Source organism: Apiospora aurea, assembly GCF_038362705.1.
Source record: "Apiospora aurea strain CBS 24483 chromosome Unknown utg000001l_segment0_segment0, whole genome shotgun sequence".
NCBI lineage: Eukaryota > Fungi > Ascomycota > Sordariomycetes > Amphisphaeriales > Apiosporaceae > Apiospora > Apiospora aurea.
In genome coordinates, this window is record NW_027117388.1 from 7,084,308 (window position 1) to 7,110,991 (window position 26,684).

Below are 26,684 nucleotides of genomic sequence, written 5' to 3' on the forward strand. Positions count from 1 at the left end.
GGTGTGTCTTTCTTGGTGCGCGCAGCCGGTGCTTTTCGGTCCCACGTCGGCAAAGCGGGGGTTGGGAGGCTTGGCTGGGGGGGGCGTATTTTGTTCGTTTCGCTGCATTTCAATTCATCAATTCATTCACCTGAGCCGCGCCGCATCTGCAGCATCGTCAGATGTAGAACGAAACCCCCAACCCCCAACCCCCCAACCCCAAAAATCAAAGAACAAAAAAGCCTCCGAACCCCGAACCCTGAAAACGCCGAACAAGGTATTGGTAATCCTGTCACACACTCACTGCGAACACTGAAGTATGTGAGCTTATTTGGCGTTTCGCGCTTTAACCTTGCGATGCATTTGAAATGCATAGGAAATATAAAGTAGTTGCGCCTGTCGTCGGCTTGTAAGGTTGGGGCAAATGACAAAGCAGGTCAAGCTGGCGGCAGGTTTTTTTTTTTTTAATGTTGCTTGTCAGAGTACAGCCATGCGCGACTTACTTACCTCTCTTTGCTCGCTCTCCTCTCTTCTCGCCTCCCAAGAAACTTGCTTATTTGAAGCAGCGTTGTAGAGTCAACCTACCTGCCGAGCCGAGAGTGCATTTGTCCTGCCCTCACGTGGTCCTGCTAAGTCGCCGGCTCTCCACCCAGCTGCGCGCGGGTTTCGCCCTCTGTAACCTCGTATCGAAAAACCATCGAGTCCGCTTCCGTGCCAAGGAACGACAATAGACGGTCCCGTGGGCTGTGAATGAGGCGAAGTCGCATCTTGCACGTTCCAAGCTTGGCTTAGCTGCGCGCTGCAGTTGGGAAAACGAGGCATTATTTGCCTCATAGCGAATCATTCGAAATCAGCTGCTTGCTCTGCTCTCAGTCCACACCCAGCACATTCATTGCCAGTACTCACTCAGATATACCGAGTTGCGTTTCGCTCTCCAGCAGCGATGCTAGGATGCCGCTTGTATTTCAGCTTAGTGCCTCATCGCCGCGCCTGTCGCAGCCCACTTGGCCCCCCCCGGATCTGCGTGTGCGTGTTGCAAACCACCACAAGTCAAAGTCGTTTCAGCTCGCTTGTTTTAGAAGATCGGACGAAATACGCAAATCTCAGCCCCCCGCGAGGAGAGAGAGGCATTGTTTCGTGGTTCGAAACCGAACGGCCCTGCCCTCGAAACGTTGAAACGAACCTCGCCTCTCCGCCGTCGTCGGGGGATCTTCCCTCGAGTCGAAGGCCTTGACTCGTGTTCTTTCGCGCGGCAGCCTCGTCAACCGGGATCAGCAGGCGGCCAGAGATCAATAGCTGGCGCGCTCCGCCATTCATTCGAGAGCCGTCAAGTTTTTTTTCCTTTTTTTTTTTCTTTTTGTTTTGTATGGAATTCCTCGTATTCCGATCTCACTCTTACTGAGCTGAATACCAGGATCTGACACTGTTTTACCCTCGAGCTTGAGGAATACTTTTTACTGACCAGCCAGTCCCAAGGAAGAGAAGTGACGCCGCTTCGTAGACAATGACTGACTGCCCAATCCACGTATACTAATCTCCGGAGCGGATGCGGGCGGATGCCGAGATTCCGGAGTTCTTCCGTGAACGCGCGTACGATGCTTGAAAAAGAAACTGCGCCCAGTCAAGCAGATGGCAGATGACCGAGTGCTGAGAATCTTGCCGGAGCCAAGCTCTTGCGTAGCTGGGACGGTAGGTACCATGCCAGCCAAATGACTACACCGAGCCCCCAGGTCGGTCGGGTTCGTGGGGGGGGCCTGATTCCATGCGTAGCTTCCTCGACGCAGTACTTCCCGAGTCGCAGTCCGGGGCGGGCAGGTCGGGCAGGCCCTCGCCGATGACGACGATGAGCGGGACGGTTGCCCGGCCTCGCCAGCTCGGTGTCGTGCCGCCAGATGGGCTTCTCACTCCGAGAACCGTAATCATTGATCTCGACGTGGGCGACGACCTCGATATGAGCGGGACGCCTCCCTCCTCGCCCAAGGAAGTGCTGAGCACCTTTCGGAGGATAGACTTCACGGTGCGCAACTCTGGTCTCAAGATCTCGTAAATTGCAGTCGAAGAACGATTGCGAGAAGAGCTGAAGAAGTCGGGAGCAACCACATGCAGTTTGTTTCTTCCCTCGCTTCCTGTTTCCCAGCTCGCGGATATATGATACAGTAGGTTAGCTAAGTCATAGAAGCGAATGACTATGCAGAGGCGAGGAGCTGGGCCTGTTTGGAGGAGGTGTTGCCTGATCCCAACCCCTTCTCGAAGCGTTCGCGAGTATCGCCGAGGAACCACCACCGGTAATCCGAAGCTGCCACGGGGAACCGACGTCTGGTCCGTCCTGCTGTCTTCGTACTCTTCAATGAATAAGGATTAATCCCGAAGAAAGACGAGATTCGTTGCGACGCCAGAACTTCAGACTCTTCTCTTTTATCAGTATTTAGAACCCATAGAAGTCGCCGTGTCGCCGAGTGCCACTTTTCAAGGCCTAGAGTCGCGCCTAGCCAAGCAGTCATCGTAGTGCTCTTTCATCTGCTACCGGGTAATCGGTAGTGCCAATGGTGTGCAGGCAAGAGGGTGTAGCTGAGCTGTATCATGTCGATGTCGACCCATCGATGCAGCGGAGAGGCTGAGGTGACCGCGATTCATAGCGCCAACCGTGAGGCAGCTCGTGTTACTCAGAGTTCACCTGTCGAAGATGGTGAAGTGCTTGACAGCAACCTAGTCGCTCAGTGCTCGTTCGATGCTGTGGTAGAGCTGTGATCATTCAAACCAGAAATCAGAGTGCCGGCCAGGGGTACTCTCTATCCCTCGAACCATGTTAGTAGGTAATGAGGTTAAAGCATCAAGCAAACATTGAATGCATCAGCAATGGCCGGGCCCACGCCGAGCCAAGGCCAGTCTTCGAAAGACCTGGTTCCTTCTCCCGCCCCGAGTTTCTTCCTCGGCAGGTACAATGTTCTCTCGTCTCTTACAGCCTCGTGAATCGATGGTCGTTAGCGACGAGGACCGACCACCAGCAACTCATAGACAAGCAGACAGAAAGGGAGAGCTGCACCCATTTCCAATCAGACAGATAGCAAAAGCAATTCTGCGGATCATCTCAGGCCGTTGCTGCCAGGTAGCTCAGACGGTCGTAGGTAAGCATCAATACCAGCAGAATCGAGTGACTGACGACTGCACCGAGCCATTCTCGTCTTGCGGGTTGGAGCGCGACCTGAACGCCCCGATAGCAGCCTCCTCCTCAGCACCACATCATGTTCCTGAAATCAATGCTGGATCACAGCCAAAGACGGTACAGCGGGAATCATCAATCATACCAGTAAATCGCTCACACACACACACACACACATTGAGGGGGCACGAGGCCGCGCTCGACGAACCTGGCCGGTCGGTTTTCTTTCCCACCTCGTGGCAGCGTTTGTTCATCAGCACAACATCGCTCTCTCTCCCTGAACTCCCGCTTGCTCCCACCCTCCCAAGCCCCGTAAAACATCCGCGCGGGAACCACCGAATCGCCGGTAGAAACCTAGCGACAGGCAGGGAACAACAATGCACGCAAATTGGCTCACCCTGCTCGGCAAGAGTGAAGAAGAGACTATACCGAGCCGAGGAGCCAGGCTTAGTGGACCTGGTTCACACACGTAGCCTCCCTCTCAACATAGAACATCTCCCGAGCCAAACTGGTTGGCAGGCAGTTAGGACGAGTAGATATCAATCATACCAGCAAAATGGCCACATACACCGAGCCGAAGCGTCAGGTGAGCTTGGGAGAACCCGGCTCCTTCCACTCAAAGTTTCCCTCAGCATCCATGCTCTCTCACCTCTTGGTTCTCCACGGCCTCGCATGTCGTCTCAGTGGGGGCAGTGTAGGCAAGAGTCCCGACGGGAGAGTCATGATAACCTGCCTCTCGTCCCAAAAGCGCGTGAAGAGCTATATCGAAGCCGAGGAGCCAACCTCCTTGGGGAAACCTGGTTCACACTCGTTCTTAGCTTCTTCCGCTGCTCAGGACTCAATGCACTCAACTCTTGTCCGTACCCCGTGTACATCGTCGGCATCAGCGCAGGACGAACAGTCACGAACGGGGCAACAGAGGCTGAACCGAAGGAAGCGATGCAACCTGTTCCTTCCCGCTCGCTTCCCTTGTCAGGCCCCTGTTGCAGACAGACAGACAGGCAGGCAGGTACGCAGGCACGTTCGTACTCTCCAAGATAGCGGTAGTCTCGTCTCAGGTAGATGAAGCCAGAAGCGGTCAGCAGACCCTTGTTGCCCCAAACGATCACCTCTTTCATGCGCAGAGTGAGTATAGAGTACCGCTGCTCCGGAATCACTTCCTGTCAGGGCACGTCAGTAACCGCTGTCGGGCGCTTTTTTTCCCGCCTTTCTCCCCGGAGATTGCGCTGACGAGTCCCCCCTTCCGGAACAGGAGTGGGATCGGCCAGAGAGGCAAGTCACGCGGAGGGAAGGAGGGATCGATGCTGCCGCTCCCCGAAGCCCGAACAGGGACAAGATTGACAGCCAACGTGATGCCATGCCAATGAGCCGGGTCGACAGGCCGAACCGCAGATCGTTCCCGGAGTTTCGAACATATCGGTCGCGGAATGCACGGCGGGGGGTGTTTTAAAACGACCAGGTTCACCTCACCACCACCCCATTCATTGGCTCGTTTGGCGACATTGCATCTCATCGTTCGTTCTGTAACCTCTCGCTTCTCCCCTCTCTCTCTCTCGCTCAAAGCCTCGATTTCGACACCCCAAAAGGGCAGACCATCAGAAGAACCATCTTCATCCGACGAAGCCCTGCAACCTTAGTCTCGGCACATGCTGGGGTATATCGGCGCAATGATCGTTGTCGTGCGTGATGTCCCTGTCATGCAGCCAGACATGCGGCGATCCTCTGCAGTTGCCGAGGCGAATGACCACGATACCCTCCCTCAAAGCAAGCGGCGGCCATTGAGTTTTGTCGCAGAGACGACGAAACCCGGTGTTCCTCATGATGCATCGGAGCAGAAAGTGTCACCAGCCGTTGTAGTATGTTGAGCAGGACGGCCCTTGACTCAACCCATCTGTGGCGCGATAACGAGCTCCGAGCTGCTTTGCTGGGAACGAGTCGAAGCCTAGTCGATTGATGTGGTTAGTAGATAATGGACAGACAGTCCTTCCTACTCGGCCGAGCACGAGAGGGAGGAGTGGTAACAAGCAACACCAGCGACATGGGAAGGAACAGACAGACATTGCACACGGGGCAACCAGGACTGGCCCATCTGCCAGCAGGAGGGAAGACACCGAAGTTTGAATCCATCGTGGAGTTGGTTCCCATTCGTCGCTTGTGCGTGCTGGTGGCCTCGTCACCACCCAAGCGCTCCTTCTTCTCCGCCAATCCAAGCAGCACGGTGGGCCTCCCAGCGTGCGTCAATAGCACACAGCAAAGGGACGCTTGCGAGCGGGGGGGGGTGGAACTGTCCGCTCCGAAAATCGACGGCCAGCCGTTCCGGAGGGAGAGCTACGGGCAATTCTGACGTGTCACGAAAAAGACACCCCAAGCGGGCTCTCTTACTTTACTTTACCTGTAGGTACACATCTTTCACACGTTCTGGCGGTCCCAGTCCCAGTCCAGTCAAGGTCTCCAAACCCTGGGCTTGTGAGCCTTAGCATGCATGCGTCGCGGAGATTGCAGAAATGGGGTCATCGTCACGGCCGCCCACAAAGTCAAGCCAAGGTGCCTTATAGGAGTCCACCACGACGGATCTTTGGAGGGGAGTAGGAGGGGATGACAAATATTCAGATCATCAGGCCCTTCTGGGTTAGGTTGGTTTGGAAACGTCAAATCTCGACCCGAGGACCAAAAGTACGCAGTAGACCATAGGTGCCGTGACGTTATGAGCCGCTTTCTGGGAGTTGCTGCATCGAAGCGAGCCTACCACGAAGAGGCGTTGTTCATGGCGCGCGTAATCTGTACATATACACAGGCAGGGAAAGGGAAAAATCCCATTTTCCGCCCCGCACCTGCAGGAAGGGGGGCTATATAACGGTGATGACGATGATGCAAGTTTGAGTATACAGTCACTCAGTCAGTCAGTCAGTCAGTGGGCTATCGGGGGACACACGTCGACGCGGACTGGCTCGGAATACGGTGCGGCAATGGAGAGCATGTGTGACTTCATCCAGCAGCTTTTGGCCGCAGGCGGCACTATGGGCTATGTGGCTGCGCGTCACAGCCCAGATCCCACCCGCTCCGGGGAGGAGGGATGGCGCCTCCGTGCCCTGTCTCCCGCCGTGCCATGTGGACCGTGTCTGAGCTTTTTTTTTTTTTTTTTTTTTTTTTTTTTTTTTTTTTGGCTGGACGTTTTCCTGGAGTTGCATGTCATGTATATGGGAGTTGCGCTTGACGACGAGTTGCCCGATGCAGCAAGTGAAGCCAGCCTCCCGAAGTGCCGTCTGCGTCACTCGAAGGGGGGAGGGGGCTCGGTAGTGTGCGCCCCTGGCAAGTCTAGACGCACCGTAGATATTAATCTAAATGGGTGTGCGCATGTCTAATATGTCAAGGGGAGACGAAGGCTGTGGTTGTTGACGTGTAAGCGTCTTGGGAGGGAGTATCGTGTCCCGGATGGGACGCAGTTTAGGGGTCCTTGGGGTTAAAGTCACAGCGGCGGAAGCAACCAGCAGCAAACCAGAAGCAGGTCGTCGGCGGTTGTGGTTGGTTACCCTGGGCGACACCGAAGTTCGGGAATGCTTGATCGTGATCGTCTGAGTATGCAGCTCGATTGTTCGGTAGTGGTGCAATCTTGGTGGCCTAGACTGTGTTACTCAGGCAAGGAGGGAAGATGGCGGAGATCGTATGTAGGCGGTTGAATTCCGTGTTTTCGGCAAAACTGGTTCGAGAGATTACGCAAAACCCACGTCCCAGGCCCCCCTGCAAGTATCGATTATATCGATGGGGTATAATACTGGAACTCCATCAAATGGACTGCTGGGACTGCGGAGATACTTTGATGATACATGCTGGTATCGCATCCTCGAAAATGCAGGCGCACCCCGTTTCTTGGGGAATGAGACTCTGCAGAGTCCTTTCTTTCTCCAGTGATTGATTGATGCGACACGACAGAGAGGCCTCGAGTGACATCTGTACGTACATGGTCCAGACAGTCACGGACAAGAAGTCTTGGTGCGGCAAATGAGGCAAAGGGCAGCGGACATCGTTGATGTCCTGCACGGCAGTACCTCTTTTTGGACACGTCGATCTGGCTGAATCCGGGCCTGTTTTCCACACAGACGGGGAAGATGAGCTCACTTATGCATCGGACATGCAGTCCCTATTGCCGCCGAACGTCGCGACTGGCCAGTGAGGGACGGCCTAGGCTGCTGGCCCAAGTCAGTCGCCGGCCTCGACAGTGTGTCGTCCCATGGAATATGGAAATGCTGTTCGAATCGAGACCTGAACAGCTGTCAGTCCCTCTTTTCCCACGATGGGATGTTCCTTCAACGCACACACATACCACCCCGACCTCGACCCAGAGCGCATCTAGGCGAATCGGAACCTGCCTGCCTCCCACGGCGGGCGGACTAGGTCGGGCCAGGCGACAGGATGCACGATGGGACGGTAGGTAATGTAGCAGTAGGCGAGCACAGAAGGTGTTCGTGTTGTGTTGTGTTGCGCCGCTGCGCCGTTGCTGCACTGTGGGGGTTGCGCTGAACAAGTGGCACAGGCCTAACAGGCGTTGGAGGGAAGGGAAAGGCAAGGGCAGAAAACCCATTCACCATTGCTGCGGGACCCCTGCAATACTGCCCTGCACGCCTGGAGGCTTTCTCCACAGCGCGGCAGCCTCTGCCGTTTAGCAGCCTTTTAGCAGCCTCTTAGCAGGTACGTGCTCAATTGCTGCACCTCGTTAACGTTAGCTGCTGCTGCCACCACAATTCGGATGGATGCTAGCCTGCTAGCAGTCCACAGGCCCAAAGGCCCTGGGCTGGGTACATTGTACTTGCAATCAGCATTGAACACTGCCCTTCCCAACCGTCATCTCCAGTTGCTATACCGAAGGGCCGTCATGTATAAGTCATGAATATCAGTTGAAGACTATTGGATATAGACTATATGCTATCCAATCCTGCAGCAGCCAAGTTTTATTACTTGTTGTCATGTCCTGCTGGATGTAATAGCTTGTGTTTCCACAGAATTACACGTAGGTCCAGGGTACGGACAAGTAAGAAGTGTCCTTCACCAACCAACGAAGCTGCTGCGCCGCACAGGGCTTTCCATACCATACCTTATCTTACGACGTACAGCGTAGTAATGGCTGACAGGCGTCGAGGCGCGCCTTGCGTTGCCTTTATCGAAGGCTGAAGCGAGAGAGAGAAAAAAAGAGAGGACCGCCGATGCAGCCAGCATGTGTATCTGGTGGTGCTACATAACCTGCAGCTGCATACATGCATACATACATACACTACTGGCACTTCTCGCTCTCTCGCACTCCGCAATGCCTTGCAGGAGCAACGTATTTACGAAGAAGGGGGAAAAAACATAGTAGTCGTAGTCCCGGCGAAGGGTTGAATGGACTGTATGACTCGCCACGACAAGATAGATCATTGATGCATGCGTGTGTCGAACGCACACCACCCCTCCCCTCCCCAATACTAACCACCTACATACGACTGCCCCGTTCGACAGCATATGCGTCTGGGAAGTTCCTTCGGGTAGGAAAGATAAAATAAAATGAAAATGTCGCGGGTTGGGTTACTGTTCGTGGAGCTCGGCCAGACTGAACTTGGGAGCATGTATAAAAAAAAAGTAATTTACAAGGTTGTCGTTGTTTCTTGCAACAACCCCGCGATATTGGTGTTCCACTAACTCACTCCCCTGCCGCTGGAGGGGCAGAGAATATCATGAGCATCTCCGACGCAATGCATCCCAACCCCAGGAGCCGATAGCAGGCTCAATGACGATCTTGGGGGCTTAGAGAGAGGGAGGGCCAGACAGAATACGATAGAGGCGAACTGAAAATGGCAATAGGTAGTTAGCACTTGCTGCTTCTGCATTGGCCGACCTGCTCAGGATATTGTGATGGACGAAGGACGACGCGGCTCGTCGTAAGGGAGTTGAGGTTCCAAAGAAAGGACTACTACTGGGCAGGCATGTGCTCTGGTGGTGTTAGCCGATGCATGTGTTAAGTAATTAAGAGAAACGGTAGGGATTCTCGACAAAAGGTGGGTTTCCAGAAACGGCCACCTGCAGCTGGGAATCCTGGGAATCCCGGGAATCCTGGGAATCCCTGATGCCTCCAGCCACTGGCGACGCAGTCCCATTGGGGACTTGCACCGCACCGCAGTAGGCTGTCGGCTCTCACATCCCATCCAGGGAGTTCTTTTTGTAGAAACGTCGAGCTCGATGCTACCCATCTACAGAGAGCGGCCCTGTACGTCTGACATCTTGATAGCATCAATCCCATGCGCGGTACGGTCGATCAAAGACGATCACCAGCCGGGATAACAGACGAGGAATGGCGCAATCCTGCAAATGCCACCCTTGGTGGGAGAGGTTTCGGGGAGTTGTTGCGTGTCGCCTTTCGACCTGCATTCTTCAGCTTCTCGAGAAAACGGCAGCCCTTTCTCACACCCGCTGGCATGTGTGTACTTACATACCTACATACATATCTGTTGGCTTTATTGTGTGTGCTGCAGCATGCTTGCAGCACTTCCCAGTGTTCCCACAGGTCCCCCCCGAAAAGGGCCCCACTCCAAGGGCGTTAGGTCCTAGTTTTAGGGTTCATGTTCGCTTCAAGGTGGCCCAAAACAACCGATCCAACGGGCCATCTTCCATTATTGAGGTGCAAGTATATACCTATACTTGACTCCTCTTACGCCCGTACGTTGATTTGCCCAGATAGAGAGGTAAGTGGATATAGATGGATGGGGAGAGAGAGGGGGAGAGGGAGAGATAGAGAGAGAGGCATACAAGTACATGTAGACAGGCATCAAGAGGCATCTTGGCATGTAAGCAGTAAGAAGTATCATGCACGGACTGACTCTCTCGCTCTCTCCCTGCTGCACTGCGCTTTCGGAGAAAAGACCGATGCTGGCTGGCTTGTCTCTGCTGCTGCTGCTGCCGCTGCTGCGGGCCGGCATGCGGTGCGTGTGTGTGTGATGAGAACCGAGAATATCTCAAAGGACTCGACTCAACTCAGGGCCCCAGGGCCCCTGGGTGGCTCCGCGTTACAACAAAAGCTCCCTTAGGCCCATATCCCGTCAACATCCAATGCCATGCTATTCGTCGAGATAAGGCGGGAATGGAGTGAGTGAGAGAGAGGCATATAGTGTGCCTGCTTACTTAAGAACATGATGAAACCCATATAACTCCCCGCAGCCTTTTTCATGTGCCTAACTTACATACACGAACTCGACGGTAGGCAGAGCCTGCATACGTGGTTTCCAAACCGAATGAAGCTTTGGTTGGGGTCGTCTGGTTGGTCTGCCGTGCGGGCGTCGGTCGCCGGTCGCCACACGGCATCGCAGGTCATTGGCCAATGGCTCAGGGCCCTTGGACCATTGAGGACTCGACGTTCGTGCTCTGGGCCAAACATGAGATTGATATATCATATCAAAATGGGGGGGGGCACCGGCTATTGCTTGGGACGGCAGTGGTTGTTGATCCGCAACTGTCTATTGTCAATTCACGGGATTTTGATATCTCTGATGTTATTGCTGCTGCTGCTGCTGCTAGAATTGGGGAAAGCATGTATCTCGGGTTTTTGTCCTCGGTTTCTGCTTCAGGTAGGTATCAAGTTGTATTTTATCCCGTCCCGATTGACGATCGCCTTTTTGCCCAAATTGCATTGGCTAACCTACGTACTTGTCGAGGTTCCACTCGGTTGAGAGTTGTATGTGTCGTCCAAGCTTTCAGGCCTCGGTCGGTGCTACACTCCAGTCTGTGCTCGGCTGGTTCGACCGGGACAAGAATGCGACGGGACGGTAGCACTGACGCGTGGCCAGCCGAGTATACAGCGCAGTATACGGCCCATTCGGCCATGGGTTGGGTGGTTGCGCTATACCACTATACTCCTCCAACCAGATGCAGAGGGTGGGAAATGGAGTCTGCTGCTGCTTCTGACAGGGCTCGGAGATCATCCACAGGCTTGGCTTTTGGGCGGACAGGCTTTTTGTCCCTTTCATGTGAGGTACACACACGCGAGCCGCCCAGGTAAACCCGCCCGGAGGTAAGGTCACATCCATTGATCGTTCCTCGCCGAGCTCATTAATGGTTCGGGGAGGGCCATCTTCATCAATTGCTGGGCCGCGCCCCGACTTTGCAAGGTGCCTTGTGCCTGTCGGAGCATTCCCGCTGGAATTGGCAGTTGTCCACCAACGACACTCGACGGGACCAGGTCATGGATCGTTCGTTCGGCAGGGTGGAAAGAGCACACGATATCGCAGTAGCAGCAGTAGTAGCAGTAGTAGTAGGAGTAGTATCAATACCCATCTCCTACTAAGGGCAAGGCAGGTAGTATGTCATCTGATGAGGGGGCGGTCGTTGAGCAACCGTGTTAGGACGATATCCTATTTCCAAGGGTAGTTGTCGCATGATTGCATATGATTACGTCGGAAAACTCCGTTATCGTTGGGCTGTCGTCAGAACCTGTGTGTGCGCTTGTGGCAGTTGGCACTCGAGTCCGTCGGTTGAAAACCTGTTTTCGGCGGCATTGCGCTAAAAAAAATACATGCGATCGATGCCCTACTCTACTCTACGTCTACTACTATGTGCCAACTGCTGCTGCGCCGCTGGGCTAGCCAGCCAACCTATTACCTACTCGCCATGGACGATGACCTCTCTCGGTCCACCTAGGCGCAGCCTTCATGCGTTCGGAAGACACAGGCTAAAGTGTATCGCCGGTATACCTCTTACCAATGGGGATGATCAATGGCTTGCAAGCTTATGCAGGTCTGCATGCGTGAGTGCGTATGTAGGTATGTCATCGTCGGCGGGCTTTTTCTTGCTAGAGCAACCCATATGGAAGTACCTAGCTGGCTGACATACATGCTTTATCTACATGCTGACGGAAGCAAGGTGATGTTCCCAATATAGGTCGGTAGGTAGACCCTGAAAACCGTTGACAATGTGACAAGAAGTAAAGTGTCTGCAACGGTTGTTAGACGGCATGGCGTCGTCTCTCTACCTACCTAGCCTGAATGACTTTTTTCTTCTTCTTTTATGCAGGGCGCAAGAGAAGCGAGCGCGCACACGCTGCACCCGAGAAAGCCTCGCGCCCATTGTGTCCCTTGCAGCTTCGGACGTTGATATCCAAATCTAGGTCTACATGTAGGTACACACGTACACTGGTAGCAGGGTGGTAGGTGAGCAGCTCCAGTCAGCTCCCAGCTAGCTCGGTGAGAAATCCGGAGACAAAGCCAAGACCCCTGGGTACTTCCCACTTGCTTATTACCTGACCCGACAATGTCCTTCTCGTCCACCTGCCTACATGTAATTTACCAGCGCCAGGGTTTCTCGGTTGGACTATTGGCCCGTGACTGATTGGGTTGCGTTCCTCTTCCCGGCAACATGGCAAGAGACGGCACGGCAGTCGCGAGACAGAAGAAGCAAAACCATAGAAAGCAAAAAGCAAAAGGAGGCGGCAGCGCCAGATACGAATCGAATGCAATCCAATGCAACAAACTGTCGGGGGCAGCGTTCCAGGCTGACCTATGAGATGCCGTTCAGACCTGGCGCGAACATGGACGGAAATAGGCTCGAAGCACTACTGAGCAGATCCCGCACACTCGGATCACGAAGCGCACCGAGAGCGCTCACAAGGCCGTGGAGAACGGCGGCATCATGAGGCTCTAGATCGACGCTATGGGAGGCAAAGGCCAGAGGGTGACCCCCTCTTCGAGCCGCCCAGCCGCCCAGCCAGTGCCACCCCAGGGCGAGCCAGGGCATTGTTGTTTTTTTCTCCCCTGTCCCTCTCTCTCTCTCCCCAAGCGCGAGGCCGGCCAGTCCTGTTGCTGGAGGAGCTACTGTACATACAGCCTGCTACGCCGCTACAGGCCAGCAAAAGACCCCTCCTAGGCTAGCAAGACCTAGCAGCTAGCAGCTTGTCGCCCCGAGATCTGAACCCAGCAGAGAGACAAGGCCGCCTGCTCTACTCCACAATATCGCCTCCAATTCCTCCATGAGCTGGACCGAGGCCTTTGATTGGCCCTCCCTTGGCAATATTGTTTTTCGTGCTCACACGATGCGATTAGCTGGAGAGCGGCACTGGGGCTGGGGACTGCTGGTGTGGTCGAGCTGGGCTGGGCTGCACTGCACTGCACTGTACACGGCACGAGCGACGATGGCTGTGCACGCAGCAGGCCGGCGAGAGGGAATCGCGAAAGCTGATTTGGCATATGGCGTGACGCTTGAACCCGAAGAGAAATGATCTCTGTCTGGCTATCCGAAGGCGCACGCGTCCAGCCCAAAAGTCCAGACCAGTTGCCAGGGGGCGCTTCTGCAATTATGGCTCGATGGTTGGATGATCGTGACTGGGTAACTAGAAGGGTCTCAGGAAATGAAACCCACCACCGAAAACCGTTATCTAGGGTAATTGGGCGGGCACGGAGTGGAAACGCCGAGTATGAGAGTCTTGCCACGTTCGTCGCGCGTACTGTATGGGCAAAAAAAAACAGAAAAAAAAAACCAGAAAAAATACAGACAGGCCGACAAACAAACAAACAACGTGCTGAATGCAGTGAATGAATGACTGGTCATCTCTTGGTATCCTCCTCCCCCATAGACGATTACGAGGTTGCGCGTCCAAATTGATGCTGATGCAGTGAAGTCGAGATCGGGACAGGATAATAGGGATTTCATTAAGCACGTGTTTGTAGTACTGTAAATGTGCATTTGTGCGTGTGCGTCCGTGTGTGTGTGTGTGTAGGTGTGTGTAGGTAGCAGGCATGTAACGGCAAGACGTGCTAGACGTGTAACGGCGCGCCGGTTACAAACGCTGGGATCGCATTCCAAGGCCAGTAAAGTACGTAGTATTGATGTCGTCGCAGTTCAATCTACATACAGGCCATGCCAGCCAGACCTTGCCGCCGCCTACTAGCGAGGGTCAGGGTAGATGGGTGGTGAGGTAGGATTCAACGTTGGCAAGTTACCCTAGCCATCGGGATCTTCCAAGCATCAAGTGCATAACATACTCTTTTGGTATATTCCTACATACGCGCCACCTGCAACTGCAATATATGATATCTTGGATGTTAAAAGGAACAGACATCGCCGAGGAGCAGGCAGGCAGTCAGGCTTTCCCCAAGTTGCGACGTACCATATACACGTACTGTTGTCATAGGAATAATACAATCTCTGTTAAGAGCACCCGGGATGGATCACGACCACTTACATGCCAGGCCGTCATCATCGTCAAAGAAACCAACCCACCTCGGCCTCTCTTGTCCTGCAACTCTGGAGCCGTCCCAGTCCTGTCCAGTCCTGTCCAGTCCAGTCTGCCTGCAGTGCAGACCTCTCGTCTTTCGTCTCTCGTCTCTCGTCTCTCCTTCGTTTCGCGTATTAGTGCAGTAGGTACTGGCCTAGCTGCTAAAGCCAATCCGTCAACTAACCTAAACCTAGCCCCAGCCGCCGCTTCATTTACTGAGAACCCCGGCCGTGCAGTAGTAGCACCTGGCCTAGCAGCCAGCGAACCCCACCACCCCTCTTCTCGCAGGCCGTGTACCTCTGCAATCTTTCAACTGGACTTCCCTGGATGTTGATGGATATTTGGCTACGATTCCTCCCGTATGCCGCAGGGATCCCAATTTGCGCGTACCGATGTTGTAGACGGCTTTTAGCAATTTTTTTTATTGGAGAATGGAGGGGAGACCCTCGACTATCAACTCTCGCTTCCCATGTAAGGTAAGGTATACCCATCCAGCCATCCAGCAGCATACCCACTGCAACTTAAGCTACTTGCTGCACATACGAGCCTGGTCCTCCTTCCCCCGGCCGCCGCATGAACAGAGGACGAGAGGGCAAGAGACAGAAGCGAGCAGAAGAAGACGAAGAAGGGGAAAAAGTGCGAGAACGGCAAGAAGGCCTAGCAGTTTTGACACGAGCCCCCTAGGGAAAATCCCTTAGGCAGGCGACTAAAAGTCGGCTGACAACAGCTAAGAGGTACTTGTCACTAAGAAATCGACGGCAGGGCAAATGACTGGGAGGAACGGCTCGAAAATTATTAACTAATCAAGCAAGACGTCGATTTACGTCGAGCAATACCTCGGTTTGGTTGCTCACGTAGGTATGTACAATCGGTATCTTGAACTCACAACCTATGGGCACTCTGGCACCCTCGTAAACGGCCGCCATCCATGCTCCAATCTTGGACCGTTTCCCCATCTTTGCCGCCCTCCAGTGCTCGTGCTTTTTTTCGAGGTCGAGGTGCAAAGCGACAGGGCCCTGGTCAAATAGCGAATAAACCCAGCAGACCAGGCATAGGTAAGGTACATTTGCTCCATCCTCGAGGTACGTAACGGGCTAGGGCTAGTGTATCAACATCAAGTCGGCCCATAGTCGCTGCTGCATTGCACTTTCGCACACTGACTGACTGACTGACTGACTGACTGACTGACTGACTACCCGCTGCTGGCTCGATGGCCCTCTCTGCCCGCTGCCCTCGCTCTCATTCACCCACACCCACACTGAGCGAGACTGCAACCTCTTGCAGGCCGTGGAGTGGACATCCGGACTACTTTTAGTCGACTTCGTCATTTATTGGGACGTTTGGATCTAAGCAATACACACATGCATCAATCTAACCGTATAGGTCGCTATGTGGTGCTGGGCCTGCTCAAACCATGGACCGTTCGGCTGATGGGTCTCCATCATACCAACCTAGCCAGTATGGATGGGTGGATGGAGACGCATGTCGACCCTTGTCGGAGTATGTGTACATCAAGCTATATCCGCACGCACACACACACACACACACACACACACACAAGGGCTCTCTCTTGCTCACGAGCCTTCAACTATATATCTCTCCCCGTCCTCCGGGCTCTGGACCCGACTCGTTTCTCTGGTATTCTTGATTATATATATCCCTTCGAAGCTCATTGCCCTTTTATCAATGACTTCTTTTCTTTAGGGTGTTTCTTTGATCTATCTCTCTCCTATTGTATAATTATACTCGGGTTCTCGTGTGTGGAGCTTGAACTTCAGTCGTTCTTCCAGGTCAGCTCTCGTTGTCGTCGTCGTATCTGGTCGGGACTGGAAAAGAAAAGAAGCAGCAGAGGTTGATTGTCGAGGCTCTCGCAAGCATCCATCCTTCTCTCGCTCTTCTCGCCGTGTTCGTGAGTGGTGTGCTGTCGAAATACAGTCATACGACCCGAGGCATAGCTGTTGGTTCCTTCGAAAGGCTCACCCTCCCGTTGATTCTGGAGTATCTACCGCTTCATCCCATCAACCACCTTCAGCACAACAACAACAACAACAACACACACCTACGCCCGTTGAGTCAAACCGTCGTTTGTCCTCACCCACTCGTTCAGTCCGCTATCTCGAGGGTTCGTCGGCTAAAGAAAAAAAAGGCTACCAATTAGAAATAAAGATTCCCACATCTTCATTTGGGCCCTTGTTTCTTTTTTATTCATTAGAATCGTCAACCGCAAGATTCATCATAGAGACTGCTCGGGATTTGCCACTGCTCCGCAGCCCCCCTGGGACACTTCACAACACCACCGCTATCATCACTCTTGGAGTTGGAGAAACCCAAGGACATTCGATGATCACCATTGGCAGGCAAACAACCACGTCTAGTCTCTTTTCTACGACAACTTGAACTTCCCAGCCTCTCAATCTATACCGGCATATCAGGACCTGATCACCGTTCCCGGCACCATGTTCGACATCGCTTCCTTCCTTGCAGCGGTCTGGGTGTTCTTCTTGACACCCTCGTGGCTCAAGTTCCATATTGGTCTCTGGTGAGTTACGGCGCACTTCGGCTTCTCACTACAGTCAATGCGCAGCTCTTTCTTTTCTCGGTGTACGGCGGCTGACAAGATCCAGGCTATGGCGCTATACTCGCACGATTGTTCACACAACTAGTCATTGGATGTACAAGTCGAAGCCGATCCCGGCCGAACCCAAATACACCCCTTCTGACGTGACGGTTGTTATCCCCACCATACACAATGCCCCGGAGGAGTTGCGTACCTCGTTGGAGAGCATCCTGGCCTGCAAGCCCTACCAAATGATCATGATTACTACCCGAGACAAGTTATCGGCGCTGAAGGAGCTTGTGGAGTCCCTGCCGTCTTCCAACATCCGCGTTCTCTGCACCGACATTGCCAACAAGCGCCTCCAAGTCTGCAAGGCCCTGCCCGAAGTCACCACCCAGATCACCATCATGGCCGATGACGATGTCTGGTGGCCCCCGACCCTGCTGCCCTGGATTCTCGCCCCGTTCGAGGACCCCAAGATTGGAGGAGTCGGCACCTGCCAGCGCGTACGCCGCGAGCGCACTGCGTCCTGGTCGGATAACATCTGGAACTGGCTCGGCGCTGCCTACATTGAGCGACGCAACTTCGAGATCTCGGCCACGCACAACATGGACGGCGGAACTTCGTGCATGTCTGGCCGCACCGGCGCCTACCGATCGGAGATCCTCTCGAGCGGCGACTTCCTCGACGGGTTCCAGCGCGAGCGGTGGGGCAAGTATATTCTTAACGCCGACGACGACAACTTCGTGACGCGATGGCTCGTCAACCACCAGTGGAAGACCTGGATCCAGTACGAGAAGGAATGCGAGATCGAGACGACGCTGGAGTACGGCATGAAGTTCATGTACCAATGTTCGCGATGGGCACGCAGCAACTGGCGCAGCAACTGGACGAGCTTGGTCAAGGAGCGATACGTGATTACGTGAGTTTTTCCATCCTTTTTTTTTTTCCATCTTTTTCTGTCTTTTTATTATTGGACATTCAACTAATACTTTTTTTCCCCCTCGGTCGTAGTCAGCAGCCTTGGTGCACGTACGCTCTTCATCTGGCAACCTTTACCTCGCTGGCCTTTATTGGAGACCCCTTGATTCTTCTGTCGCTTTGGTGGGGCACCGCCAATTGGGACCCGGAAACCCGCCAGTACGCCCTGATTGCCGAACTCGTCTGGATGTTTGCCTTCACCAAGGTCGTCAAGCTTCTTGGCCTCTGGCGCCGCTATCCCCAGGACATCATGTTCTACCCCGTCTCCATCATCTTTGGCTACTTCCATGGCCTCATCAAGATCTATGCCCTGATCACTCTGAATATGGTAGGCTTGCACCCCAGTCAACCGACTACTATCCAGCTTGTACTAACGCGATCGACTAGACGTCTTGGGGCAGTCGACCTGACGGTGATGCCCACGATAGCCTGCGCATGGCGCCTCACCCGGGCCCGCACGAATCGACTCTGACGCCGCGAAAGCGACCCGACGATCTCGACACGGTGCTCGCGAAACGCGTCTCCCACGCCCAATCGGCGTCGGCCCGCGAGAAGGCCCCGCTGGCACTGCAGTATGAAGAGGAGATGCCGGTGGTCTCGGTGGTGTCGGAAAAGCGGACCATCTCGATGAACGAAAAGACGCCCCAGGACTCATCATGATCAGCCGAGATCCATTTGGAAAGAAACGGACCTGGCTGGATGTAACGATCACACGCCCTATTATGATTCACGAAAATCAGATTCGAAATTGAAGAACCTTGTTTTTTATCTTTTATTGCCGTACCCGTATCCCCTTTTGTCGAGGAGAGGATTTTGGAGGGAGCCGGAGTCGAGGTTCAACAGCACTCGGCTTTTGTTCCGTCTACTTTCACCTTTTTTACTGGCTCCTCTACTTTTCCACTTTTGGTTTTTCTGCTAGACGGACCAGATGATCCCTCCGACCCTGTTGAGTCGCGCGCCCTCTAATTGGCCATGGGCGCAGCTGACATTCTTCTTCGTTGGTATATAATCAACACTCCATACTCCATGATGGTGGTTGGTTGGTTAGTTGGTGGTGGTGGTACAAAAACTAAAAAGACTGTTGTGTATGCGGGGGGTGTGGGCGTGGCTATCCCTCCCCCGTGTGGTGGTTGTCTGGTTGTTCTGCATATGCGACTGGTTGGAAAACATACATAGCATACCCTTTTCCTTTTACGACCTTATTGGTTTTTCTTGGTTCTTGGGAAAAACACAAAAGTTCCTTGGTAGGGGAGAGGCAATATCTAGACAGCGCCTGCTTGGTCAGATGTGGCAATAGATTGCGACTCTTCTTTGCACATACATACATGGCTGCGCCGTCTGGTTTGATTGCGACGGCTCATTCATAGATTAGGACAGACCATGAAATTGGGTAATACTATTGCTTCAAACAGGCTTTCTCACTCGCTCCGTCACTCGCTCCGTCACTCGCTCGCTCCCTCGCGCCCGTCTACTCTGCTTGGCAAGCTCGTGACGAAACGAAGGCATCGTCGTCATACCTCAAGTACTTAGCTGCAAGTATGTATGTATTCAGTAAGGAGATCGCCGGAGTTTTTCCTGTCTACGGGCCACTTGACCATCGATTGTCCTTGACCTATCGCTAGGTAGCGCGTACATCCTTAGACGCGCATGGCTCGAGTCATGTCAAAGCCGAACGAACGGAGATCTACCAATGGAGGGACGGCGTACCACCCCTGTCTCATCTCACGAAGTGGCCTTTTGGGGATCCTTGTCCGAGGCTCTGCTGCGTGGTTTTTAGATCTCATTGGTGAGCCGAACTACATATGTACTGTTCTGAAATCGCATACGGTGCGTGGAGATATGGCGTGCGATCAAAACCGGGGGGCCGAGGAGGGCGAATCCAGACAGACAGACAGACAGACAGACAGACATTGGCCACTCCGCCTCTGTCCCGGACTTCGATGGACCAGGGCAGTGATGGACACGACCGGTTGGTATTCTCGGGAAAGCTATAAGAAACATGGGGTCGAGTGAGACAGGCAGCCCATACCACGACCTCAATACCACCCCCGACGTAATCCGCCAGATCTTTGCAGGCCGTCAGGGATATATTGGGTTACGTACACGGCTCCGTGTAGGCGAGCAGAGCTCCAACGACTGCCCCTCCTCCCCCTCCTCCCCCTCCTCTATGCACCTGCTCCACCCCAAGCTGGACCCTGGGGATTCCTTCATGGGTAGTGCACAGTCCATCCAGTCCGGCAAGCAGCAGCGAGTATCATGGGTAAGGTAGGTTGCAGGTCGGCCTGTAGGTACATATGTATGTACGCGCAGTCGCCGTTGAGTTGTTTTTTATCCGACCTACTTGCACATTAGTCACGGGTCGCACGCACATCCTTTCTTTTCCCCCTAGTCCCGCTGTCAAGAACGCCATCTCAAGGTAGATCCCGTATACTGTGTAGATCAAGGCGAAATAGTCCCGAGGCAAGCCATGGTTCGAGAGGCATATAAGGCGGACATCGTCGAACTAGCAAGGTGCAGGCAAGTATCTGTGAGATTTTACCCACTAGAAAGTGCTGTGGTGCTTAATCTAATCGCCCGTAGCTAGCTCTACCTAGCTACTTGATGTACCTAAGCTAGACCCAGTGCCAGACCTAACTTCCATGATCAATCAATCAATCAATGGCTGGGGGGGTACTTTGGTCTTGGCCAAGTCAGTAGAGCATCAATGATCAATATATTTAGGTAAGTAATAAAAACCCCGCAGTTTGGGACGGTAAGTAAGAGGGGAAAATGGCAAAACTTGGAAGTTACGAATGCTCCAGTTTTATTTTGTTCAGTCGTTTGGAGGGGCAAGTGGTGTTGCTGAGCGACACTGCCAGCCCGCCCGCCAGCCAGCCCCCAGACATTCATCAATTGATGTTCCGCGCTGGATCTCTGGTTCGAGATACACACGTAGATCGTCGACGGGAGAGCACCACAAGGCTAAGTATCATACCCAGATCGTCTGGTGTCCGGATGCAGAGGCCCTGCTTTGCGGCTTCCCTGCCTTCAACTAAACTCCAAAAAAGTTGGGCCACGTTTGAAAGATGCATCGATCAAATTTACGGAGCATGTTGCCAGGGACCGTATTGCAAATCACTGGTCAACTGCCCGGGCAGTTCAAGATGATGGATTTTGGGTCTGCCAGCATTCCATGGTGCTAGGTCCGTTACAGGGCGCATGCAACTGTCGTTTTGGGGGAAGCTTCAATTGAGAGTACTTGACGGGTACTTCCATCCTCTTTTTTTTTTCTTTTTTTTTCCTTCTTCTACTTTTTCCCCCTTGCTCGTCCTGCACGAACTCGTGAGTTCCCCACAACGATCATGAACATCCATGCCGCCTCCGGTACCTTGGCCATCCGCTTCACGATTCTGTCCTCGCGATCACGGCAATGGCTCTCCATCAGAGGCTCTTCTCAATCCGTTGACGGGCAAGCACGCAAGCGGCACGCGTGAAAGAACACATGGCAGGTTTTTTCTTCTTCCCTCCCGTCGTGTTTCAACAATCAATGATCCCATCCACCATCCCCAATAAGCCCGACTCGCTCATCTTTTGCCCAACTCGGCCTTCTGCATGCAGCCAGCGCAAAACATCGAGATGGGTTCCTACATACATGTGCATGGCTAGAAGAAGCCCTCTCTGCTCCGGCTAATCACCACCGAGCAAAGTCGCAATCACCGTGTGCATACGTCTCGCTGCAGAGGACCTGGTCCCCTCCTGTGCGGCGATATGGCCTGTCCAATCTGCAGCCACACGCACACCACATCTGCATCCCTCACATGTCAGAATTCCTCAACATCAAGAACAAGCACAAGCAGCAGCAGCAGCAGCAGTAACCAGCTTCCTCTTGCACATGCTATGCTATGCTATGCTGGCTGGCTGGCTCTCTCGATCTCTCTAGCACTACCTCACAGACTTATGTTCCACCATTGCATGAAATGAATGCACTCGCTCACCTTTCAGCTTTCTCGCGACGTTTTCGCCCCCCGACATGAACATAGCATGACGCACTAAGCTTGCTCAGGTAACCCCCCGTTCATGCCGTTTTCGTTAAACGGTCGTTGTTTGCATGCCAATTCGGACCGTCGCGCTGCAGCCGACGATGGAGCTAGGTATTTCCCTGCCTGCCTACAGACTTACCTACCTGATAGCAGCAGTAAGTAGCCTTGTGACATGCCCACCCCAGATTCCCCAAGTACCCTCGGCGCAGTGAGAAGCTCCGGGTATACAAACCGGCAACTTGCCCCGATACGTCGTCCTGGCGATTCGCTTCAATGAGGAGCTGCAGAGCAAAGATGTCGACGAGGACGAAAAGAAAACCGGACTGCCAAACTCGGCTGCCCACCATGGGCACAATCTACCTTTGAAGTTCGCGGATAGCAATACTCCTGGAGCAAGCGCATCGCACATTGCTACGTCTCGAAGTCGATCAGCATTGGTCGTTGGCCCATCCAATAAGTTCTATAGCTAGCTTCCCTGCTCTGCTGACGAGATGTCAAGGCTGAGACAGGACACCACCTTTGAAAGGGTCGGCTGCGATGGCTCTGATCTAGTCGCGCCACTAAGCATGCAGGAAGATAGTGCGCGCCCATGCCGGTGGATCGTCTCTTTTTTAGCATCCAGATCAATATATACTGAAGCCACGGCCAGGGGGTGAGCAAGTCGCCGGCAGGTATCTTTTGGAGTACGGCAACCAGCTCGGCGACCCACGCTTATCCTTTTCGACTTGGACCTGCATCTGCACAATGCACGATTGGAACCGAAGAGTGGGGACCCCTTTTCGCTTCTCTCAAGATTGTGAGACGGAGCCAGGGAGCTACTGTAGGAGACCTCGACCTGCTGTCGAGTACCCCATCGCATCCATTCGCCAGCAAGCACCGAAACGCTTGGTCATACTGGCTCGTTACGATTGCGGAGCGATCGTGACTCGATGCCACTCTCGTGATGGAGCAGGCCGCCCGCCCATCTGTCATATCGCAGCACTCGGCACCATAGCAGAGTTTTCAAGGCAGACAGACGAACGAGGCAAGACCAGTATCGCCTACTCGCATCGGAAACACTGCTCCGCACCTGGCAAAATTACGGGCTCTCTACCCACTGGCTAAGCATCGCGGAGGTGATCGCGACGACGATCGGGAACCCTCTGGCCTCTGCCGACTGAACAGTTCCAGCTCGAGTCCTGGTGGTTTCGTACCGTAGCTGCTGCCATTTTCACTCCAATCCCGCTAAGCCTTGAATTGCCCGTTTGGACTTTCCGAGGTGTCCCTGGCGAATCACATTGCTGCAGCCGAATGTGCCGTTCCCAGACGCACCTGGATTCAGCAAACCGACCAACCCTCTGATTTGCTTGAAGGACTACCCCAATGCCTTGATCGTCTACTTCAAGCGCATGCTCTATATGAGTATATGAACGTGTAATACGGCCCTCTAACGAGTAAACCGCCGGCGTTGACACCATCTTTCTGCCGTGTCGCGTGGAAACTCCGGGGTTTGTGTGACCTGGAAGCAAAAGAAACCTGCGACATACATATTGGGTACACTCGGGTTGCATGTGGACATTCCGCAAAGGGCCTTCTGGATCCCAGTCGTTTGCTGCCGATCTCGCCATCCATTGGAATATGCGATCTCGAAGGATGCTTCGGGTTACCACCTTGGACAGAACCATCATCGGAGCTCGAGGCAGGGTAGAATTGACCACCAACCTACGCGCGCCTCTACAATGAAGCGATTCGAGACAGCACATGACAGTTGACTAGTTCGTCCAGTCGACGGTCTGGCGTCGGGCGGCCCGGGAAGTAATTGATTGGAGCAGCCGACCTTTGAGGATCAGCGGAAGATCCAGGCAACTTCTAGCCGTCTAGAGGGCGGCAAGGCGACCAGCGACGGACCATGGTGCCAACTACTCAACACGCACCGTAGCACCTAGCCTCCGTCCTCCGCCACCTTGTCCAATTGCGGAAATTCCTCGATGGATTCCTGGATGCCATTCGCGGAAACAATTGTGGCCCGTTTCCGCTTCCAGTTGGATCGGACGAGATGGTGTCAGCGCGCGCCCAGATATCGCACTCGCTCACGAACTCCGACGGGCGGTGCTACAGTATGTACAATGATTGTGTGCACGAGCGACGCTTGCCTTCGCTACCAAGGAACCCAAAAGTCGATTTCTGTTGCCGAGACCAGTGTATGAGTGACGTTGATGTTGTTTCTTTGGCTGCTTTAGAGCTGCATGTGGTATGATTCCTTCAGCTACCCAATCAATTGCTATTATTATCTTACATACATACCTTCGTCGTGTTGGGGACGGCACGTTCTGATGGTCACTGCAGCTCCTCAAGTCCAATCACAGCCGGTGCGAAAGTACATCTCGCTGCCCTTCCAACGACTGCCCACTGAGAGCCTCTAAGGAACAAGCTTATCAGGCCAAGCCTCGGAGGGAGCAAGTAGTCGCTATCTACACATTTCCCACAGCAAGCACAACACATGAGTCTAGACTCGCGAGGTGCGCGTCCCTCAATGTTGGTGATCTGTCAATATTTCTTGGTAACCACCAGCAGACGAGCTTGTAACGATGGCTCCATACGGTTTCGCATTACCTTATCCCTTCGCATGACCCTTTTGTCTCATATTGTCACCCCGCATACTGCTGATCCCTTGATCCCGATAGCCCCGAACCAAAAGCCAATCTCGGTTGCCTAGATGGCATGTTCCGAATGACGTGGACTGGACAAGCTGGCGAATACCTATTCTTGCCATGTACTTAAGAGCGGTTGCCTATTGCGTTCGGCTGCATCTTGCATAAGCATCATACGAGATCCTGTCGTAGTTCCGTATGCACGTCAAATGGGTTACATGTATGAAGGAAGATGCAAGGAGGTCCGGCAATGCTACCATGTTATCGACTGCACATGGAAATTTCGGAGCGACTTTGGGCGATTCACAACAAGCAGCCGCAATCCCCGATGCCGTACCGCTAGTGGGACCCATTGAGAGTGCTGCCACAGGCGGCGGCGGTGACAATGGCCATGCAGCTCGCCGGAAACAGAGTTCTGGAGTGGATTCATGGCAATCCGGGCGGCATAGGACACAAACGGCACCCAAGGAGCGACCAGCAGTGTACATCCGGGACATGTTCGAACTGGCCGAATCAACGGCCCTGTCGCCCATGTGGGTGGGCACCGACGAACTGGAGGGGGTGTGAGGGGTGAGCGCCAGATTGGTGTGGCTTTGCTGACTGCCTGCGAGCGATCTCTCGTTTCTCTCTTTCGCACAGGCTCAATAGCACCGCACTACTGCACCATGCACGCTGCCTGCGACCTTGCTTGCATCATGCAATTGCGTGCATTGTGAGGGGACGTATGACGACAAGGGATGAAAACGTGAAATCAAGACCGTTACCGTTACGAGTCTGTCTGGGGGGGGCACAGTCTCGTCACACACGACAGACAGCGTTCACTTTCTACTTCATGTGGACATAACTGACTGAACCAGGCGGCCATGACAAGTGCGCTGAGATAGGCTGGGCTGGGCCCATTGGCGATACCTCTCAACAGTCACGATGAACGTCGATTGTGTGCACACACATACCGCCGCGCTTCTTGACTAGCCCGAGGAAGGAATACACACAAACAACTGCGTTGCACGGGATACACACGTTCCTCCGAGTGAGCATGTACACGAAATGAAGCCTGATATCGCATATCACTGCTCGGAGACATTGAGCAACCCTCCATTTTCACGCCCGTCGAGACCATCACGTATCGGCGCAATCGCATTGGCGGTCATTTTTCTCTTCATGCCTGTTTCGTACCCCAAGATGATGAGGTTGAATGCTATCGTACTGATAGGGTTGGTCATGATGTTTCCCTATTCGGCACAGACTGGCGCGTCTACGCAAGCCACTCACCTTGGAGAATCCATGTTTGCGACTCGTCATTGGTCAATGGCGCGGCATGCCTTCACGTCATTTGCCCTGACGCGGCACCGGAAAGGGTAATGGACTTCTCACCCAACGTGGCCTAGCTTACCCCGGTGAGCATCGGCTGCGTTTTCCCACATCCAAGGACTCACCCCGTATCAGAGGTAGCTTCCCGGATCCATGGGTTTGGTAAGCATGGTGGAAAGTAAGCTTACTTGCAACCCCCTGCCCGTTCCAGTCACAAGCATCTACTGACTTTTCTGCCTTCCCGGCATTCCCATGTATCCGAAGGGAGAATCAGGCCACGATTGGACGACCGCGAGTGTGATGTGATTCATATATAAGCAAGCCACCGAAAGGTGGAGTTGTGACGGAGCTATGATGATGGTGATGATGGGTGACTTCTTTCCAATTCCCTATTGCAGCAATGAACCGCCACCCCCCCTTGTCCGGTAGATCTGGGGTATCTCCGAGGTGGTGTGGTATGCGGCTCTTCCACGCGCGACCCATGGCATTTGATGATGTGAGCAAGTATGGCGACGGTCGAGAACGCCTCTCCCACACACCAGAGAGAAAAAGGTATACATGTAATACAAGACGCAGATACATGGTCTGTCGCTGTGGCGGCATTAGCATCATGCTGTATCACCACCCACTTCGACGGTGCCCTGGCTTATCACCCTGCCGCGCGCTCGCGCATGCACATACCCCATACCGCTTGACCATCCCTATCTCCCCATACTTACCCAGCCAAGCAGACGGGTTCCCGAGTGTATGTGTGTGTGCGCGCGTATGCGGATCAGGGACGAGCTGCCGATACGAGGTATCGTGCTTCTAGACCTGCACC

At 53.7% G+C, this 26,684-nt stretch overlaps 4 protein-coding genes across 4 annotated transcripts; 2 read left to right on the forward strand and 2 right to left on the reverse strand.

The window, feature by feature from the left end:
* Nucleotides 1-1,692: 1,692 nt before the first annotated feature.
* Nucleotides 1,693-2,480, reverse strand: PG986_002157 (uncharacterized protein; the record flags this gene model as incomplete). The annotated part of the gene is made up of 2 exons (XM_066838379.1): nt 1,693-2,056; nt 2,167-2,480. 2 exons carry the CDS (start codon nt 2,478-2,480, stop codon nt 1,693-1,695), a joined length of 678 nt encoding a protein of 225 aa, XP_066707272.1.
* Nucleotides 2,481-12,652: 10,172 nt separating this feature from the next.
* On the reverse strand, nt 12,653-12,889 carry PG986_002158 (uncharacterized protein; the record flags this gene model as incomplete). The annotated part of the gene is made up of 1 exon (XM_066838380.1): nt 12,653-12,889. The coding sequence occupies one exon, from the start codon at nt 12,887-12,889 to the stop codon at nt 12,653-12,655; it is 237 nt and encodes a 78-aa protein (XP_066707273.1).
* A 3,933-nt stretch (nt 12,890-16,822) lies between these two features.
* Nucleotides 16,823-18,564, forward strand: PG986_002159 (uncharacterized protein; the record flags this gene model as incomplete). The annotated part of the gene is made up of 4 exons (XM_066838381.1): nt 16,823-16,905; nt 16,991-17,845; nt 17,938-18,232; nt 18,292-18,564. The coding sequence occupies 4 exons, from the start codon at nt 16,823-16,825 to the stop codon at nt 18,562-18,564; spliced, it is 1,506 nt and encodes a 501-aa protein (XP_066707274.1).
* A 6,247-nt stretch (nt 18,565-24,811) lies between these two features.
* On the forward strand, nt 24,812-25,120 carry PG986_002160 (uncharacterized protein; the record flags this gene model as incomplete). The annotated part of the gene is made up of 1 exon (XM_066838382.1): nt 24,812-25,120. One exon carries the CDS (start codon nt 24,812-24,814, stop codon nt 25,118-25,120), a length of 309 nt encoding a protein of 102 aa, XP_066707275.1.
* Between the last annotated feature and the right edge of the window lie 1,564 nt (nt 25,121-26,684).